This window comes from Python bivittatus, unplaced genomic scaffold (assembly GCF_059951505.1).
Source record: "Python bivittatus isolate LINGU-HERP-01145 unplaced genomic scaffold, Pbiv_v1 ctg000480_np1212, whole genome shotgun sequence".
Lineage (NCBI taxonomy): Eukaryota > Metazoa > Chordata > Lepidosauria > Squamata > Pythonidae > Python > Python bivittatus.
This window is the reverse complement of record NW_028277075.1, coordinates 32,119,733-32,141,072: the sequence shown is the minus strand read 5'-3', so window position 1 is coordinate 32,141,072 and position 21,340 is coordinate 32,119,733. Positions and strand designations below refer to the sequence as shown.

Below are 21,340 nucleotides of genomic sequence, written 5' to 3'. Positions count from 1 at the left end.
GTTGCAAGAGTGGTGATCTCTCTTCCCTTTTTAGTATTATAGTGCCATATGTGTATATGGCACTATAATACTAAAAAGGGAAGAGAGATCACCACTCTTGCAACAAATAATACCAATCACTGCTCTTTATAGAGAATTCCTTATATTTTTATAGATGGTGCCTTTCCAGAGAGACTGCAGTCTCTGCAGCTGTATATGAAGAAGAAAATATTCCTTCTATGCTGGAAGGAATGGTGCAGATGAGGCATGGGAGAAAATTCAAACTGGTAGACTTAAGAGTTTACTGACATTCTGGAACTGTGCTGTAATTTTTTTTTAAGGTGTCCATTTAGATGGATGAAACCATTGCTATAGACCCACAGCAATCACTGTGTGAACACAGGACTACAAGGGTCACTGCAAGTCCTGGAGCTCCTTCCTCATGAAAATGAAAAGATGAAACTGGAGAATTGTCCTTTTGTATTTGTTTTCATTGACCTAATGGAAATTCCTTGTTAATGATTAAAGGAAATAAAACATGGGTTGATGATTTAAAGGATGGCAATGACATCAGGCTGTCTTATACAATTAGTGCTAGGAATCAATATGAAGATATGTGGCAGTAAGCAGGGAAGATAAACTACTTTTTAAAGTCATTGCAAGATGCTGAGATAGTAAACTTTTGTCTGATCAGAATGCTGTTGCCATCATTGATCAATTACATTTAGTTATTAAGAGGGAGGAAGAAACCCCTTTTTCTGTATACCTTTTTGCCAATATCATGTATAATTTCATAACTCCTTATAATATCTCCTCCTCCTTCTCCTGGGTGGGATAACCAAAATGGCCAACCATCTGGGAGGATGGATCCAGGTAACTAGATCTTGGGGGCTTCACCTGCATATGTGCCCATATGGATATATACATACACACATAGTTACATATGCAAGCATACATCTATCATACTCCTCTTTCCTCACACATACCCTTCTTCCTGTTCTGGAGAGCATCTTTTCTTATGGCTCAAAATCACTGATTTCTTTCTCCATTTTGAGCCCTTTTCCCTGGGAGGAAAGAGGAAGCAATGAGGCTTTCATTCCCTAGTCCCACCCCCAACAATCAGAAGCAAATTGCTGTATTTTTGCTGCCATTAAAAGCAGAAACAGCATTATTTTGACTGCTGAAAGCACCTATTTAGCAGCACTTTGGCACACTTCCAAAACTCAGTGCTGCAGCTCAATTTCAGATACAAGACAGTGCAAGACTCCGGGGTACATGCAGTTCAAGGGCCAAAGGTTGCCCATCCCTGCATTAAGCAGAGTAAAAAGAATTGATTACTTGAAGTATTCCTAATTTCCAGCCTTGGGTCCACAAGACTACCTATTTGCTTTTACACTGGTGGGGGAATGTTGTAATGGTGTCCTCTTCCTATTACCTATAATAACTTATGGTGGCATTCTGAGGTCCAATGTTCCTGCTTCTCTAGTTTCCTCAGTCCAAGAAGGATGATAGAGCAGCCTTTCAGAGTTATCCTCCACCCACCCCACCTCTGCTTTAAGTCTCTGAAGCAAAGCAAGCGGTAGAAGCGATTCAGCCAGGACTGGACTCCAAGAATCAAGTCTAAACCCATCAGTGCTCCAAGTTCTCCAATGACCCTGCCAGAAAAGCTGTTGATGGAGCAGCAGAGGCAGATCCAACTGAGGGAGCCTGGGACTGATGCAGCTGGCTGACATATGTCCATTTAACCATTTCCACTGGAGTTGAGAGCAGTTCCTATTGATGTGAACATCTGCTTTGCTCCCCTTCCCCTCCCCGTGCCTTGCAACTCCCCAGTTGCTCTGAAGAACAGCTTTTCTGCTTCCTCCCAAAGGGGCCATTCTCCCTCCCCCACGAAAAATAAATGTAGAGGGAGGAACGGTGGGGCGTGGGGAGAATTACTGTGGGCTGCTATCTCTTGCACTCTTGTAGCCAGCTGAAGGGAGTGCTGCCAGGCATATGGGAGGACGGAGCACAGCACTTGGGACACCAGCATGGTGGTGCTGAACCTGCTGAGGGACAAGGCTATGTGAGGCAGGCCTTGGTGTTCTTTGCATATAGTGAGATGAGGGGAAAGAAGCCATTTTTTAAGTTCCCTTCTACACTTAGAATATTTTCCCATTCAAAAATCAGAGGTCAAAATCAGCAGCTTGTAGGGATAGTGATGATGGCACCCCACTCATACCATGGAGGTGCGCACACACACACACACACACACCATTCTGATTTTGATCTAGGATTGAATCCTGATAGCGATCATGTCGTTAAATAGACATTTAAAAATAGAATAAAAGCTATTCAGAGCTTTATTTAGCAGGAACTTGCCCCCAGATTGAAACATCCTGGATCCGAAAGCTGCTTTTTGGGTGGGAGGGAAGGTGAGCGGGGATTTCTCTTTCTCTCCTCCAGCTGTGCCAGTCTTGCGCAAAGAAGCCTGGCGCTGGTCCCGTCCCGTCCCGTCCCGTCCCGTCCCGTCCCGTCCCGTCCCGTCCCGTCCCGTCCCGCAATTAAGCCGGAGGTGAGAAAGCCACGAGTGCCTGCAGGGGCGAGCGAGGAGGGACGGGTCCGGTGGCTGGCTGGCTGGCTGGCTGGCTGGCGCTGTGGCCCCCCGGCCGGGCTGCAGGGGGAGTAGCAGTGGCGGGCGGCGCGACTCAGCGGCGGCGGCGGCGGCGGCGCGGGGAAGATGGCGGCCGCGGCTCAGGCGCTGAGCTGCGCGGGGCTGCTGCTGGCCGCCGCCGCCCTGGCCCTGCTGACCGTGGCCATCGGCACCGACTCCTGGTATGAGACCGACGCGCGGCGACACCGGGAGCGCTGCCGGGGCTTCGGCCACAAGCGCAACGCCAACAGCAACGACCCGCCGGGTTCCATGTCAGCGCCCAGTCCGCACCTTCCCCTCCGCGCCCGGCCGCCGCGGGCCTTGGTGGCCGGCCAGACTCCGCCGTCGGCTGCACTCCCGGTTGCCGCAGCTGCCCTGGAATCGCAGTGCGGCCGCCGCTTCAACTCCACAGTCTCCGGCTTGTGGCGGCGCTGTCACCGCGCGGGCTTCGAACCCGAGAGCGAGGAACTCATCCGGAAAGGTGCGGAGCGAGCGAGCGAGCGAGCGGACGCGCCCCATTCAGCGGGGAGGTTAGGCTAGGCTGAGCGACTGGAGAGGGGTTTGGGCGCGTTCCCCTTCGAGCTACCTTTCTAGGCGCCCCGGGAATGTCGCTGTCCAGGGTGCTGAAGCGCTGAGGGAGATGCTTCCAAGTGTCGCTCTTTGGCTTAGCTGTTGAACTCGTTTGGGGTGTGAGAGCGATTCCCAGCCCTTTCTTTGGAGGGTAACCTCCTGGTCCCTCCTCCCGCTGATTATCCACGAAATATCAGGTTTCCGAGGTCTTGAAGCCTTTCCTTTCATCACATGGTGGCTACAAGGCTCAACAAGAGCTGACCATTGGGCTCCGGATCTCTAGTGTTCAGTCTCTGTAGGATTTTGTGTTGCTATGTGCATGCACACCCCTAGCCTTGAACATAAAAATAATTACAGTGGTCCTCTGTACAAATTATCATGACTTCAGATGAACCAACTAATTGTGGATAAGATTGGCAAGCGTTTCTGTGATTGCAGCATGTTGGGAAGCAACACTGGTGCTGGATGTATGTATGATCAGCTGATTTGATTTTTCACATTTATTTTTTCATGTGTACACATGCTTCCCTTACCAAAGGTCTTCCATCTGCTTACAATTAGGAGTCCTTATCTATTCAGTGTACATCTGGAAACATTGCCCTTCTATTACATCAAAAACACAGAGTCTTCTATCATCATATAAAGCTAATACATTTATTACTATGTAAGCACTGTGGAATACAATCCACCCCATCAGATCCATAGAATACAACCCTGGGCCATGTCTGTGTGGTTTGGAGGGGAGAGCAAAACTAAACTGTAGAGTCAGAGGGAAGTGAAATACAGGACTTGGAAAAAATGATAATTGCCTATTGATGGGGACCATTCAGAAAACAATTGCTGAGTGTGGCACACAGACATCCTGGCATTAGAGAGGTCCCATTGTTTAATCCATTTTGGTTAATACTAGCTCAGATGTTTTATAATGAAATAAGCCTGCAATTCTTTTGCTGAAGAATTATACTTTGAAGTCAGTCACAGATTGTTTCCCTCATGTTTTTTTTAAAATACTGGCATGTCTGATGTCAGATTTCTGTCCATTTATTCCTCTGTGTAGGCATTGGCCACTTTGTCCAATATAGTTGGTTAAGGTAGATACTTGTGTTGATCTCTTTGTAGCAGGCTAGTTAGCCTATGCCAGTCTCTTGCCTTTTATTTTATTAAGTTATTAGGAATTCTACCTGCTTTTTGGTGTTGGACATTAGAGCATCAGATCCAAACCCTAAGCAGTTTCTGTATTATATGTCTTTTATGGCACAATCTAGTTCATTTTTGGTCTGGGAGAGGCTCCACAGCCCTATTTAAGGCTCCAGGGGTATGGCTGATGACATTGTGACATCACTGACCCAGGTGGGGTGAATTTTGTATAGCCATATTCTGTGCTTCTCAGGGGTTGGGAGAGTTTTAAGGGGCTGCATGATCCATAAGCCTTTGCAGAGCCTTATGGCAGCCACTTTGCTCTGTAATGCCCCCAACCTCACAATGGGAAAATAACCCAAACTGGGGAAGGTTTGAGAGGTTTTAGGGATGCAGTGGATGCCTTAAGCCTTCATCCCTAAACATTTGAAAATACAAGCTTCCCAAAATGGAAAAAAAAAAAGTTTAAAAATGTTAAACCCTCAGTAGCATGAATTGTAGACTAATCTTGAGGGTTGGGAGTGGGGGAAATGTTGTTGCAGTGGTTCTCTTCCTTTCTATGGTTCTGGATCCAGTTGGTGTTAATAGGGGGAGAGATCTAGCCCTAGACTTGTACTTTGTGGGATTCCTCAGGGCTCTATGCTCTGTTTGCTCTTAGTTAACATCTACCTGAAACCACTGGGTGACATGATCCATCAGCATGGGATTAAATATTGTCAATATGCTGATGATATTCAATTATACATCTCTACCCAGGTCAACCGAATGGTGCCATAAAGGTCTTTCCCCAGTGTCTGGAGACTGTGGAAGTCTAGATGGGGAAGAATAGGCTTTGACAGTCCAATAGCAAGACAAAATCGCTGTACACACTGGATTCCATTAACATCCTCTCCTTACAGCATGGAGGAAGAATAAAAATTTTAGGCCTTCCAAAGAACCAACAGGGTCAGGGCCACTGAAACTTCAGAGGGGAGGCTATTCCACAGGGCAGGCATGGCAACAAGGCAGCAAGCTTCCTAGATCGCATAAGATGATGCTGTTCTACAGAAAAGACCTGGAGCATGCCCACCCTGCTGGATCTGGCAGGAGAGGTAGAAACTGCTAGACACAGGCAATCCCTCACGTATCCCAGTCTCATGCCATGTAGGGCTTTATAGGTGATAACCAGCATCTTGGATTGCACCCAAAAACCTAGTGGGAATCAGTGCAGCTCACAAAACAGGGGTGTTACATTGTCATACCGTAGTATACCCAAAACTGCATGTGCTTGTACATTCTGGACCAGTTGCTGGTTCTGAATGCTCTTCAAGGGCAGCCCCATATAGAGTGGATAGCAATAATCCAGCAAGGAAGTGACTAAGGCAGAATGACATGAGCTCAGCCTCCTGATCCAGGAATACACACAATTGGCACACAAGATGGATTTGTGCAAAGACTCTCTTTGCCACTTCTGCCACCTGCTCCTCGAGCAGGGGCCATGAGCCCAGGAGGAACCCTAGATTGTGTGCCAGTGCAGGCTGGGGGAGTGCAGCCCCATTCAGATTTAATCATGGAAACTCTCCAAATCCAGGGGACCCTAAAACCCACAGCCATTCAGTCTTCCTAGGGTTGAGATGAAATTTTTACTCTTGTGGGCTATTTTTTTGCTCTTTGTTTTTAACTCTATGTTAGGGGCCAAGAGTCACAAGTGTAAGTTGGGTGGCTATATAAATCACATAAATAATTAAATAAATGAATGCCCTGCTCACTTTCAGAGCCCTTGGGGCCACCAAAGGGGTTCTTGGGGTACACATGACCTGTTGGCCATGGTCTAGCTATAAGGAGCAATCCTGATTTATTATGATGGTGGGTGCCACTATTGATTCTTAAATCCAGATGCCACTGTAGGCCTTTGCCAGGGGAATAAATAGTAGAGACTTAAGCAAAATATTTTTGATGTGCTGTCTGGCATTTGGCACTAAGAGATGTGTTTCTGATTGTTAAATAGCAATGGATGCCTCTGCCAGTCTGCTTCCTTCCTTCTTTTAATTTTTGAATTTCAATGTTTTTGCTATCCGATCTTATTGAAGAAAAAAAGAACAAAGTTCCTCCCCATCCCTATAATCTTGTCATGCACCCAACAGCTTTTTATAAAAAGCAGCTATTGCCTTGTGCTACTCAAATAAGATAACAGTTATCTTCATTTTTCTACATCATTGACTCAGGAGCCAAAGGCTGAGAATTTTGAGCTTCTGTATGGTAATCACTACATCAGACAGTTTTCCCAAAGGATATCCTTCAGCTGGAACAGTTGTGGAAATTGCAGGAATAATGGATTGGTTACAATAAACATAACTATATGTCATTCTGATATAAACAATATCAGAAATTTCACTTGATTTCCTTACATTTCTGAAAATTGTGACATCTGTAGCTTACAGATAATGAGAAGGAACAATTCTTCTGCTTCATAAAAATATATCCTGTTCTTCAGCATTACTATGTGTAGTAGCTAAAAAACTAATCTGAAATAATGATAACGTGAAAGATTAGTTTAGACAACAATTATAGACAGGGCACATACAGACATGCATACCTATTACACTATTGGTTTCTGGAATAAGCAATGCTATGCAAAGCATAGAAAGGGAATAGGAAATAGTAAGCCAAATAAATTAAAGAGAAGAGATAAGAAAAGGAAAGGGAATGTAGCTAGATCTAGTTTACAGCAACACCACACACTTATACCTCTCCGTACCTTTTTATCTTGGCCACTATCCTTGCTTCAACTGCTTCTATACACAGATTCATACATGGCCTTTGTTCTTTAAACCTCTCATCTCTTTCTTTTTCAGGATCTCACTGATTCTTTCCAGCCACAATTTTCTCAGTCTCCTCCTTCCTTCCAACCTTCTACAAAGACACAAGTTCAACAACTTGCTTTTATTTTTCACCACTTGTGGTGTATAACTTGCAATTGTTCTCTCCATTTTTTCTGAGCAACACAACTATTTTCATCATTGTTATATTAATATTCAAATTTCTATTTCTCATTGCATTATACAATCTGTCTAACATTCACTGAAAAACATTTGAGTTCTCAGCCAACACCATAGCATTATCTGCATACCAAAGTACACATAGGTTCATGTCTCCAACAATACCTCTTACTATCAGCACAATTGAATTTGAACAAGTATTCCTTATACATTTATTCATAAATGCATGAAGCAATCAAGAGGACATCACATATCCTTGTCTTACTCCCTGCTCATTTGCTAAGCATTCCATTTATTCCCATGTATGCTTTATTTTCATCATATACCATTCTTACCATATTCAGAAACCACCCTTCTACTTCATACTAATGAAAAATATGTTTTCTCTAAATCAACAGCCATACATTACTCAATGAGCTCCTGAAGAGCAAAACATGGGTCTGCCTAAAGTCATAAAGTCTTGCATAAAGCCATATTGCATTTCCCAAATTTTCCTTGTTATTACATTTTATACTCCTCCAATTAGAATCCTACTGACAACTTTCCAAGAAACATTTAACAAATTGATTCCTCTGTAGTTTTTGCATTCACTTTTGCTACTTTTCCCTTTGTATTATATAGACCAATAACCAAATTCTTCTAATTGTCAGGCACACATGACAATTAGTTAAAGAAGTTGAACTCCATAAGCATACCATTTCCGTATTTGAACATTTCTCCTACAGCTTTAACATTTTTCAACATTCTCCCAGCATTTAGGACTTTGCTTCATCCATTTTTTTTCTTGGACATTAACATTGGTAACATTTATTTCCATGTAAATCTCTAAAATACTCCTTCTAGCATTTCTTATCTTCAGTTTCATTCCACATCAATTTCTCAGGGTTTTTTTTTAATCATTCACTCTGATGGCAGCACTTTCTTTAGCCTTTTTCATCCACTTCCAAAACTTTTTTTATTTTCATAAAAATCACTCTTGAACAATGTGAACTATGTGATATGCATTAAAATCTAAAGAAAAACGGAAGAAAACTGTTTGAGATGTTTTAGGAATAATTCACAACAGATTAGAGTGCAAACATATTGCTGGCTGAAGACCTTGAAAAGACCTGTGATTCAGCATTACCTACTGCTTCACTGGCAGAGTGACTCATGTCTTTGGACTGCCCGTGGAACGCTCTGCTGCTAGAGCTGTTCTGCGGGAGTGGAAGAGGAAATCAAGGTCTGCTGGTACAGATGCTGTAGGGCAGTGTTGTCCAAACTTGGCCACTTTAAGATGAGTGGACTTCAACTCCCAGAATTCCCCAGCCAGCATGGCTGGCTGGGGAATTCTGGGAGTTGAAGTCCACTCATCTTAAAGTGGCCAAGTTTGGACAACACTGCTGTAGGGAGTGTCATTCTATCTGGGAATAGTGTTGGGCACTCTGTCCTATTACATTAAAATAGGTGGGGCAAAGAGCTTCTAACATGGCCTCAGCAAAAGAGCAGAATTAGGTCTGATTACCTCCTACCACAGAAGCTCCTGCATGCTCCAGTTCGGTAATCTTGTCCAAAGATGATTGTTTGGAGAGTTCCAGTTTCAGAAAACTTTTTTCATATTTGTAAAGAAGCCATATATTATTCTCCTGTGTGTGTGTGCACGTGCACGCACCTTCAAGTCAGTTTTTGACTCCTGACAACTGCCTAGACAGATACTTGAAGTCTTCTTGGCAACCTTTTTCAGAAGTGGTTTCCCTTTGCCTCCTTCTTCCTAGGGCTGGGAGAGAGTGAGTGGCCCAAGGTCACCCAGCTGGCTTTGTGCCTAAGGCGGTACTAGAACTCCTGGTCTCTCCCTTGCTTCCCCTTAAATTTGGAACTGCCACCCCCAAATGGATACCTAGAGTCCCTTCTGAAAATTCACCTCTTCCTGAAGGTTTGGAAAGAAATACAAGACATTGGTATTTGAAAAAAACATTGTATATTTCCGCAAGTTATTCCTGCCTCCATTTCCCCTTTCCTGTTCCCCTCTGCTTGTTTTTCAGTTGTTAGTGCTTTGGGAAAGGGACCTGTCAAACACTGCTTTGGTGAAGCTCTGTGGTGCCAAATAATGTTGAGAATCTCCTGTTCCTACCTTTGTAGCAAAAGTAAAGCTGCAGCATCCTGTTTTCAGAATCCATTATAAAACCATCAGCTGCTCTCCCGCATTTAATCCTCACACAGATGCATCTTCTGCCTTTATTAAGTTTCCATGTTGATTTTATCCACTGAAAGGCAATTCATTCATTTATTTCATTTTATTAATTGGTATTCTCCTGCATAATAATTCCTTCTTGCTGATATGCCTTCCTCCCGTCTAGCTAAAGGCTTTCGGTTTCCGCCAACGATGCCTGAGGAATTTAAAACCAATTCTGTCGGTCACTCTCTAAATTCTCTGTCACCCTTGTGACTCTGCCAAAGCTAATGCACATATTGGATAATAAAGCCAAAATCCGATATCACATTAGGTATGTGTAAGCCCATTAAATCCAGGATCTTAAGCTTACCTCTGTTTTGGATTGTGACTTCTATTTTGTGTAATAGATTTTGGAGGCTGCCAGTCTACAAGGTTAGCATGCCTTCAGAATCACTCCTCCCAATATAACATTACATCATTTCGGTCATTGTGGCTTTTGAGCAGGGGGGAATGTATGGACCCATGTCCACCTCATGTAGGGTAGGCTTCTAACCTCACTATTTTTGTCTGGCCTCTTGGTTTCAGCTTTTTCTTCTTTATAGTTTCCCTGCCTGATCTTTTAAGAAACAACACTGACCACAATACATTGCGCACAGTAGGCATATAGGAAACAGCTTCCTGAATGACATGAAGTAAACCAACTTCTGCTGGCTAAGGCATCTTTTTAAAAAATGGCACACTGGTGGCAAACTTCATTCTTATGTTACAACTCAAAAGAGTTAATTTTTAAATTAAAAAATGGCTATTATTGAATTTTAGTTGCCATCAAGGGAGCATAATCTGAAGCCCCAGAACTGAAGATGGTTCCTTGGGTGCAACCCCCAGAAGCCCCTGATAGTCCTGTTGGATTGGAGTACCAAAGAAGTCCCAGCAAAGGAACAAATGAATGAAAACAGGACAGGGGAAAATCATTAAATATATGGGGATAATATTGATTAAACTTAATTGCATTTAAATTTTAAAATTAATCAGTTTTAGTCTTTCTCTCTCTCTCTCCTTCTTACTTAGAGACACCCTCTGCCCTGCCACTTGCCACTCAAACACTAAGTGTGGCTCTTGGGTCAAAAAGGTCACATTTCCCTGACTGGTATCAATTCTGTAAACACAGATTTAATGTTAAAAGGCAAGCTAACGTAAGACAAATGACCAAGGGAAGAAGAACATGAGTTTGGGTCAGAATTAATAATATTTTCACATTTCCCAAGTGTTCAGTTTAAGGGAATATCATAAGTGACATCCTTCACACTGAGCTAGACATCAATGTGGGTATCAGCCTGTCAAAGAAGTTGACAGGTATATGATATTTATAATGTATGATGTACATTGAACAAGGATAGTTTTCTGTTGAGTGAACTGGGCTTGCTTTCCTGATATCATAAAATGGTCAGTTTGGTGGACAGCATTGATTAATCCATGTCTTGTTGTGATAAGATAAGGTACTATGCAATTGTGAAGTATCCTCTCTGTGTTCTGGGAATGGTAGATTTATTTTTAGCCCCGGGTTCCTACGGGTAATGAACTTTCCCATAGGACAGAGCCATCTCATATGTGTTATCATTTCAGCATCAGTATTTCTGCTATAGTTACAGATCTAGAATTCAATTCATAAGGCAGTGATTCCCAGTTTTCCTTTTATACAGATCACTGTGTCATCACTGGAAGGTTTAAGGCCTACCACACACCCCAAGAGTCAACACTGCAGATAACATAGGTGATATCCCCAGTAGCACCTGCAGATTGTCCCCAATTAAATAATAAAAGAAATACTTATTTTATAAAAGTAAAATGGCAGAAACAATGCCAGGTTGCCAAACCTCTTGAGATATTGGTGTGCCCACCTAAAATCTCTCAAAGTTTTGAATAAGAAAACAATCTCCAAAGATACTGGTAACTTTTGACAACTTATTTTTATTTTGACATTTGCACCAGGGACCACCAGAGCACCAGTGGTCCTCGGATCACAAATATGAAACCATGACTTTAAGGGAAAAACTGTCCTCAGCACAAGGTGATGTCCTAAGTGTGCCACATTGGAGGGCAAATGACTTGGTTTCGTTTCTGTATCAGAAGCATTGAAGAGATTTGAAAAACTCAACACAAATGACTGCAATTCAGGACCAAACATGGAGCAAAGGAAGGGTATACAGTAGATTTCTGTTTTGAGGTCCTGGATCCTCTGATTTTGTTGAAGGCAATCAAAAAGAGCAGCAGAGCAGTGAATTGTTTTCTTTAAAACGCAGAATGTGCTTCTGCTTTTATCCAGAACTTGTAATTTGAAAGATAGAGAGACAGGCTGTCAAAAGAGCTATTACTTCTTTCTGCACAGATGGGGAAGGGACAAATTAGGACATTGTTCCTAACAACAATAGGAGCCAGACTAATCTCTCTCTTATACACCAGCACATTGTCATGTTTAGCTACCAGTTGAAATTCAGGCCTCCAGAATTGCAAAGAAGTTTCAGAAAGGTAACTAAAATGAAGAAATTAAAGACATCAGTTAAATAGCAGATGGGCATCCCTAGGGGGATGAAGGGAGATAAATGAAGAGGAAGATAAATGAAGTGTATCATCACACAAATGCTGAAATTTAAATACTTGAGTCAGACAGTGAGATGCAAAAATGCAAGTGGCCTTTGTGCAATGATGTCAGCAGTCATGTGTCATCACTTTGGGATAGCTGGGGACCACAATGGACACTGCTGAAGTAGTATTTAAAAGAAATCAAATATCAGTAGAAAAGTACTTTTGTTAGAACCAACTGAACACTTAAAAAAAAAAAATTCAACAAGTCATGTAGGAGTCTTCTTTAAGTTAGCTACAAAGAAATAACCCAAACAGGGAAGAGTAGCATGGTAGAAAGAGCCCCAATGTGAACAACAGGGTGATTTCAGAAATTGAGAACACGCCATTTTCTTTTTTGAAGCAGAGGCTGGACGGCTAGATATCCTGGATGCTTTAATCTGGATTCCTGCACTGAAAGACTTTCTCCAGCTCTAGGATTCTATGATTTGGATTCAAGTCTGATGAGATTGAGGCTTATGGCTCATGTGATGGGACTACATTATGTGTGCATGGAAAGGAGTCTGGCTTACAGCCTTGCTACCATTCTGATGGGTACGGCTGAAGCACGTTTAATACCAATGCATCTCCTTCATCATCACCACCAGCACCATCAGGAATTCAGTCGTATTTGGAAAGGCCACTTATTCGCATATAACACGTCCATTTTCTGTCATAGTTTCCCTTTGTAAAAAGCCAGCAAAGATTCATTTTTACACATTTAAACAAAGAAAAATGTAGGAATAATGCAATTGTGCTTTTTATTGATTTTCATCACAACTGAGAAAAAGTAATACTGTTTGTCTAATGTTCATTAGGCAGATATTTTTCCAAGCTTGCAAAGGCTACATTAGATCTGACCACCCATAATTCAAATAAGTAAGAATCATGCTTTGGAAGCAGGTAGGAGTTGGGACACATCATTCCAGGATTGAACCAGGGGTCAGGTTGTTTCTGGATCTGAGTTTTGAAGCAGGTCAAAGGTCTTTGCACAGCCCAATCAGCAGACCAGTAAACATAATCTTTTCTTGTGTTGTATGAAGCAAGTGATGATAAATCAATCAGAAACAATGCTGGGAAGACGAATTTAAGGAATTAATGCATAAGTGCCAGAATTTTTGATGCCTGAATCCTCTTTGACTTACCAAAGCCAGTGAAGGTTGAGCTAAGGGGAAAGCTGGATGGTGCCATGTACTGGAATTACGTGATTAGTAATAGAATCATGCATTGCCAATTCTGTGGTTTGGCTTCCTAATGATTATCTAGTGCAAAATAACTTTTAAAAGGCCATTTGTGGGCAGATTTAATAGAAGAACTTCATGAGTCACACAGTATACAATTCACCTCCATTCAAGAGTGCCCAAGAGTGAAATCATAATATTAATTCAAATGCTTCTTTAAATTTCTGCTCTTTTCTTCTGCAGCAGACATCCTCTTTAATGCTATCAATACTCCCACAATCAACAGGCTAGCTAGTTGCATATCAGTAGTTCCTCTTTATGAAATATAGCAGCATAATAGCAACAGCAGCTTAGTATATACAGAACTCTCCTGAATACTAAAAATTCTTTTTGACTGAGTTCAGATAACATAACAACAATGTGGTTTGTTTGGTCCTGTGCTGAATCTGAATACTGCTGAATCCCTGTGGCTTGATAATAACTAATGAAACTGGACATTATGACTTATTTAAGAAACTAAAATTAAAACAAATAATGGTTTAGCATGGGGGTGAGTCTAATCGGTAACTTCTTGACAAGCCATTCAATTTCTCAGCGACAGAAGAGGTTTAATGTGATTTATGGGCACTACTATAAGGGGAAAACAGCATTACCAATGCCATTGTTCAGCTAGAGAATCCCCAACTGCACACTGCATTTGTCTTTTGCAGGAGTTATTCAACGTTGCACAGCTGTGAAATATCACTACACTTCATCTTCCCTGCCACGCAACTTGCCTATTAATGTGACCAACACCATCCGCCAGGATGAATGGCATGCCCTCCGTAAGTGTCCCAAACCCATTCTTGTACGTGCACCATCAGAACCAATTGGCTATGTGATAGAATGATCCTCAGGTCCTTCTTAGGACTTCCATTCCCTCTCTCTCTCTCTGTATTTATATTTGCATGCTTTGTTTCTGTATAGAAAGATACACATGAAAGTTAGCACATCAATGTTCTTCTACCAAGCGTATTAGCTTTCCATGTGTGTCAAAAGCAAGTATGCTCCATGCGTGCTCAAGAACAGTCTGCTGTTTTGCTTACATATTTAGCATTTGAACCACCTTAGCAAGAAGAAAGTGAATATAAGTGGAACAAGTTGCTTGCATTGGAATAGTTTGGATTCTTTCAGAAGCAAGGAACTAAATCAGCCATTTACCACCTTTCTTTCCAGATTTCTTCCCAGAATTTCCAATCAGTTAGTTGAAAAGGGCTGAAATAAATATATGTTACTCTTAGATGGCTGAAAACATGCCTGTTTGCATCCAAAAGGGCCAGGAAATGAAAACCTGAAAAGACGGTTCTAGGGAATTACAGTTCTTAATCATATAATGGAGGCAGCGAAAAAAGCACCAAATCAATTGCTTCTCCCAGTGAAGCAAATCTACCTGCTTTGCAGTTACCTTTCCCCAGCAGGCCCTGAAGGACTAAAGCAGTCTGGAGGGACTTACGGCACATACTTCATTCTGGCCTCTAAGCTGCAGGAAGAATCTTGCATGTTTTTGCTCAAGTGCTCCCGACTTAATACAATGCTCATTATACAATGTTCAAGAGTTTATTTCTCTGGGATCCACTTTGAATTAGTTTATACCTTATACCAGGAAGGGCAACTTGAGGCCCTCATGATCTCATGCAGCCCTGCCAAAACGTTTTTGCACCCCTAGAGCCTCATTCAGTTTCACCTGCATGGTTTCCTGCTATTTTGCAGTACGAATCACCCATAGAAATGGTTATGAAAGCTCTAAAATAACCTTCACCTACATGGTTAAGAGAAATCTTCCCTCTCCCAAGGAAAGAAACCAGAATTCTGGTCCTGTCCATTTGTGTAGCACAACTTTACCTGCTGCAACACTTGCCTATCAAAAAAAAAAAAAAAAAAAGGAAAAAAAGTGAAGTTCTACCCCTGAATAGGCAATCCATATTTATATTTTTGCCAAGAAAGCAATGGAGATATGATCAGAAGATCACTAGAATTCAAGTTTGAGTGGATGGATCATCTATGTTAATTCACAGGCAGATGTTGCTCCAACCTGTTGCCCTCCTGTGTTGGACTGTAATTCCATTATGGTAGTTGAAATCCAATATATCTGGAGAGCATAAGATAGGAGAAACACTTCCCCCATGCCTTCACTGCTACAATCATGATCACTTATTAGCCTGAAGCACTTTCATTTCTTCTTCCACCCCCATTTGCCTGGTCTGTTTACCTTCTTGAACTCCTTATAAGCACTTGTTAAGAGGCAACCAGATTGAGACTGTGGTAGCATTACATCAGAACATAATGTCCTCTGCAAGTAATCATTGATGATCCCGTATTCACTGCCTGATTGCACTGCACTGCGCTGCACTGCAGGGCAGCCTGATTGCTTGTACATTCAAGGAAACTGCCTATTCATACAGTCATGGATGATCCCAGAAAAACAGAACCCTAACTAACAAACAGAATATTTTCAATGGAGCAGGTTTACACAGTCCCTCCCTGTTTGCAAGATAATGATTCAGTTAAGAAAGAGACCTTATACTGTTAGGAAGTGCTAAGGCTTTGCTTGATTTGCTTTCTGAATTGCTTTATACAGTTCTCAAAATTCACACATCTCCTGTCCTAATGTGAACCTGTGTTGCAGTTCTCTAGAGCAGCCTTTTGCACATTGGTCTTTTCTATTTGTGCTGGACATAGAACTCTTTTCAGCTCTAGCAAGCTGGAATTGGAGTCCACATACATCAGGAGGGTGCCAGTTTCAAAAAGACTGCCCTAAAGTTGCCCAAATGACTCTCTGTGGGTTTTCTTCCCCTACTGTTCTCCCTCTTCTTTCTTCCATGCACCAACAATGCCGCCTCTCAGACCTGCGGAGAATGACAGCTGGCTTCATCGGCATGGCAGTGTCCATAATCCTCTTTGGATGGATCATTGGCATGCTGGGCTGCTGTAAACAGCATGAGCTCATGCAATATGTAGCTGGGCTGCTCTTCCTTATGGGAGGTGAGTTTTTTCATTATTGTTTTTGTTCAAACTACTTTTGGATATGATGCTGGCATTTGTGTTATGCATTATATGTAATGAATCCATGCCTTAACAGAGGAATTGAGTTCACAGATGAAAAGAACTTGGGACAGAGAATGCCATTATTTGTACCAATTCAACTTTAAAAAGCTTGGAGAGTTTTCAGATGAATGAAGGAACAAAATAATGGGGTTCACCTAATGCACTGTAACCTGAACTTTGCATGCCAGTTAAATTTGTAGAAATCCAGCACGAGGTTGATTCGGGGGTATGGAGAGAGTAGTGCTGCTGGTTTCTTTGCTAGATGCAAGGTTTCTCTCTTCATAAAGATTATGCAAGGGTATTGTTTAACTCTGGATATCACTGAACCCTGGAATTGTGGTGCAACAATATCTGGAACCCACACATTGCCCATCTCTAAAGCAAACTTTCAGAGGCATATCATGGTTTTCAGGAAGAAGTAGGGGGCACAGGGTTTTCTATGGAAGCCTAGAAGCAAGTGTTGGATGGCCACTTTTCAGTGAAACCACAGCTGCAAATTTTCTGCATCAGCTGAATAGATTACCTCTGTGATATAATTTTTCCTGTCTCTGTTTCAGTAAGGGTTGTTAGCTTTTCAACACTCCCCTATGGCTGTGCTTTAAGCTGCAGTTAAAGAGGCAGGAATTAATACATGAATAATGTTTCTCTAGCACGAAGATAAATTATATTGCAGAATTATAGCCAGAAGGTAAGACTGTCTTATTTAAGTACTGGTTAAAAAGTGTGCTCTTATTGTCTCTCCTTTGCATTAACTCATACTTCAAACCCTTTTAGAAAGACTTTTGTGATTTGCTCATTGCTGCCAATCTGAGTTTTTTTAAAATTTAATTTTATTTCCCCCCATTTTAATTATTTTTCATGCACACATGATTAACAAAACAATCTTAACCTTAAAAAAATTAAAAAATTAGAAAAGAGACAACTCCTAACAAACTAAAATTACAAACTAAGAAAGAAAAGAAAAAAAATCAAAGTTATATTTTATACTTATCAATAGTCACTGGTTTAGTAATTAATTCACTACTATAATATGAACAGTACAATCTGAGGGTTGTTAAAAGCACAGCTACAGGGGGACAGTTAAAATGCTGACAGCTCAAAAGGAAGAGAACATATGCAAGCAAACTGAATCCTTCCTTCCTTCCTTCCTTCCTTCCTTCCTTCCTTCCTTCCTTCCTTCCTTCCTTCCTTCCTTCCTTCCTTCCTTCCTTCCTTCCTTCCTTCCTTCCTTCCTTCCTTCCTTCCTTCCTTCCTTCCTTCCTTCCTTCCTTCCTTCCTTCCTTCCTTCCTTCCTTCCTTCCTTCCTTCCTGTTTTCATATTGATGGGATTGGATGGTTAAACCTTTTAGTAGAAACAAAGAAGCAGTGCTTGGCCACTGTTGCAAAAAGTATTGTATTTACTTACCTGGCAGGGAAGACACCTTGATTACAAACAAAACAATCAAACCACCAGATAATTTGCCTGCATTGATTGGTTGACAGCAAAATTAGAAAATCACATGCATTTCAGGTTGGAACAAAACCGCATGGGCCAAAGCAGTAACTAAAGAATCCTAGTTCTGTAAATTTAAAAATCAGCATGAATGTGTATGTACATATAAAGTACATTTCAGGCCTTACAAACAACATTAAAACATAGGAATATTTCTAAAAAAAACAGTAGTGTTTTAGATGACCAAAAAGACATGGGACTGATGGCAACAAATACTATTACTAGCTAGTATTTTCACAAGAAACCTACAGAGAAGATTTAGGAGTGATGGCTATTTACCAAGAGAAGAGAATGGCACCACAAACACCATGTTTCCCTTCCCTATTTCTAGCATTTGGATTGCTAGGGGACCTAGCAGTTGGTGGCTTTTCATGAAACTGCTACTTATTGAGACATATGGAAGCCGCATAGTTGTATCATACGCTCGGTCTTTCTCCTTGAAAGCTTTAGGGTAACATCAGGAACCAGCCTCTACAGTCTTATTGCAGTGCTTTTACTGCAGTGAATTGCAGTGCAGTTCTTTGTGTGGCAAGATTAGCATGCAGTGCAACGTTAAAGGAAAGACAACTGATAATAGAGTTCAGACAAGCAGGGCATCCACGGGATACGGTCCAAAAAGACAAGATGGTGGTCACAACAGTGTGATTGAAGCTCCATTTTTTTTTTTTTAAATGCCCATTGCATGTGCAACACACACACACAGTGGGTGGGCTTCCATGGCACCATCACAGCTGCTGTCTTGACTTTTTGGACTATACCCTGTAGACCTCCTTGCAGACAAGTATTCAAAATGTAAAGATCGAAGAGGCCGAAACAGCTGTAAAAGCACCCAGTCAGCTGGGACAGCTGCATGCCAAGGAAGGGGCAGGAATCAGAGTAATGAGCCTGAGGAAAAATCAGGAAACTGTCTGTACAAGGAAGTATTTCATTTCTGCATTTTTACCCTGCTGGCACAGATAAAAACTGGCAGCTTCGCATGCCTGATTCTGCCTTTGGCAGGGAAGATGTTACACGTCCTTTTTCTCTCCTCCTTCTTCCCAGGGACTTGCTGCATCATTTCCCTTTGCACGTGCGTGGCTGGGATCAATTTTGAGCTTTCTCGTTACCCTCGGTATGTTTACGGATTACCAGAGGACATCAGCCATGGCTACGGCTGGTCCATGTTCTGCGCTTGGGGTGGCCTGGGACTGACGCTGCTGGCAGGGTTCTTATGCACCCTTGCTCCCTCTCTCAACACCCCTCGGACTGTTGTACAGAAACCCAGACAGGAAAATGGAGCTGTGTGATGTGAAGAATACCAGCGACTCCTATTAGCCCACCGCCTGTTACCAGAATGCAGCGTGGACATTTGAGATCTGCAAACCAGGTTGGAACTAAGGGGTTCTATTGCTCTGGCAGTCATGGAGGAATGCCACCCTGTGATTCTTCTGTCTGCCTGTTTCTGATTCAAATCAACCATCGGGTTAATTCTTATTCCTATTTTTTTCTACAAGACAGTTTTCTGTTAAATAGGCTTGTGGTGCTATAAGACCCGTTGATCGTTTAAATGGCATCAGATTTTTCTTAGGAACAGAAGCCAGTGTGAATTCTGTTTGATGCCAAGGAGTTTTATTTCCAAGAACTGGAAGGTCAAGTAGACGTGAAGGCCAAGGAGAAATCCGCCCAGTCTCAGTATTGATTCTCTTTTGCAGCAGAGACCCAATGCTGGAATTGGTCTACTACCCTGATGCAATCCTTGGTCTGGAGGAAGGTTTTAAACATTCAGATAGAGAGGGAAATATTCTCAATCCAGGCTGTTCAGTATCTGTATCTTGTTAGATCTGGAAGTCAAATATGCACTTTACCTTGGGGCAGTGCATATTAGACTTCAGATACTTGAAGAATATTTCCAGAAGGGGGCAGGTTGCAATGATGTAGTTGCCCAAACTGTAAAAGTGATTGTTCTCATGAACCAGTTCAGGATTGCACAAATCTGATCTGGTCCCTTACTCCCTTGCAACAAGTCTTGTTGATCTGGTTAGAACCCTATGTTCATTTGCAAGGAAAAAAATCATAGGTGAAGCGAGCAAGGGAGCCGGACCCCCTTTTCAAAACATGTAGCTGCTGTAAAAGGTAACCTAAGATTTGTGGTCCATTTTCAATCCTTCCAGAATATAGAAGAAACTTTGTTTTGGAAAAGGAGCACAGACCTTGAAAATCTTACATCCTCTTGTAACACAAAATGAGGCATAACCCATAACAGGGGTCCACAGTATACAGATGATTAACAAGCTGAGCCTAACTCAGGAACATCAACAATGGTGCTGAAGGGAAGCCCTGGTCTTTCCTCATTGTACTTCTTTACTGTCTCCCCCAAAGACTGCACAGAAGCCTTTGTTGAAGGGCTGTTTACATTGTATTTTGAAGTGGCATGTAATTAATTACTCAGTGCTAAAGTTAATGTATTCATGGCAAGTGTGATTTTTAAATGGAAGTTGTACATTTCAAGAGGCATTAAATTAAAAGGCTTGGATACGTTACAAGGAGAGAAATTCTTTGCCTTTAGATTTCTTCTACGTGTTACAGCTGCAAGAGAAACCCCGTTACATGATATTTAGTATCTCTACAACAATAAGGAAGCACCATCTGATGAAATGTATCAGTCCTGGTGACCAAATCTCAAGGTAAACAGGTGTTCGGTATCAGGGCCAATTTGGCAGCAGAATAAAGAAGTTGGGACTATGATATTTTACATAATTTATCTGACCAGCTAAGCAAACCTGTAGTCTACTAATCAAGTAAGTAGCCAACATAACAATTGAACAGAAGGGGAGTAGGAACTGATAATCATTTATTATAATACACTGGAGGCCATTCAGTGTGTTCAATGTGTTACACTGAATGACTATCAGTGAGTGTAAGGGCTTTCAAGAAACACAATCATTCCTTGAGGTCAAGTGAGTTGACCTAGAAATGCTGAGATTGATTGGTGGAGGCCTTCAGAGACTGGAGAGTCAGGGACAACCTGATGCTAGGAATGTAGTCTAATAAAAACTACACAGCAGAATGGAGACAACCATAGTGCTGTAGGAAGACAGTTTTCCAAAACAATGGGTGCTACAGGAAGAGAAGAGAAGGGTATATTGGGAAGATGTCACCCTACATATCAACAATAGCATACATTCCAACAAATCAGCATTTTCATATAGGGTAGACTTACAGAATTGTTATGTATAAGAGGGTCCAAAACAAATGTAACACTAAGAACATACTAATGCTTTTCTGACAAATGATGTTTGGAGTGATTTTCAGATGGGCAATGAAATTCAACAGGACCTGTAAAAGAAGACTTCAATCATCCTTATACTATAAAAACAGATGGTCCAGCCATGACAAAAACATTTTTTAATATCCTGAAAGACAATTTAAGAGTTAACCATAGAAGAAATTATTCTAGACTTAGGGAGTACTAGGGTCTTGTCAAAGATGTAAATATGACTGAACTGATAGGAAAGAGTATCCACAATGCTATAACAA

At 41.7% G+C, this 21,340-nt stretch overlaps 1 protein-coding gene across 1 annotated transcript; it reads left to right on the top strand.

Annotated features, from left to right (window-relative positions):
* Nucleotides 1–2,327: 2,327 nt before the first annotated feature.
* On the top strand, nucleotides 2,328–21,340 carry LOC103048537 (transmembrane protein 178B). The gene is made up of 4 exons (XM_025168743.2): nucleotides 2,328–3,092; nucleotides 13,959–14,072; nucleotides 16,132–16,269; nucleotides 18,866–21,340. The coding sequence occupies exons 1-4, from the start codon at nucleotides 2,699–2,701 to the stop codon at nucleotides 19,108–19,110; spliced, it is 891 nt and encodes a 296-aa protein (XP_025024511.2). The 5' UTR covers nucleotides 2,328–2,698; the 3' UTR covers nucleotides 19,111–21,340.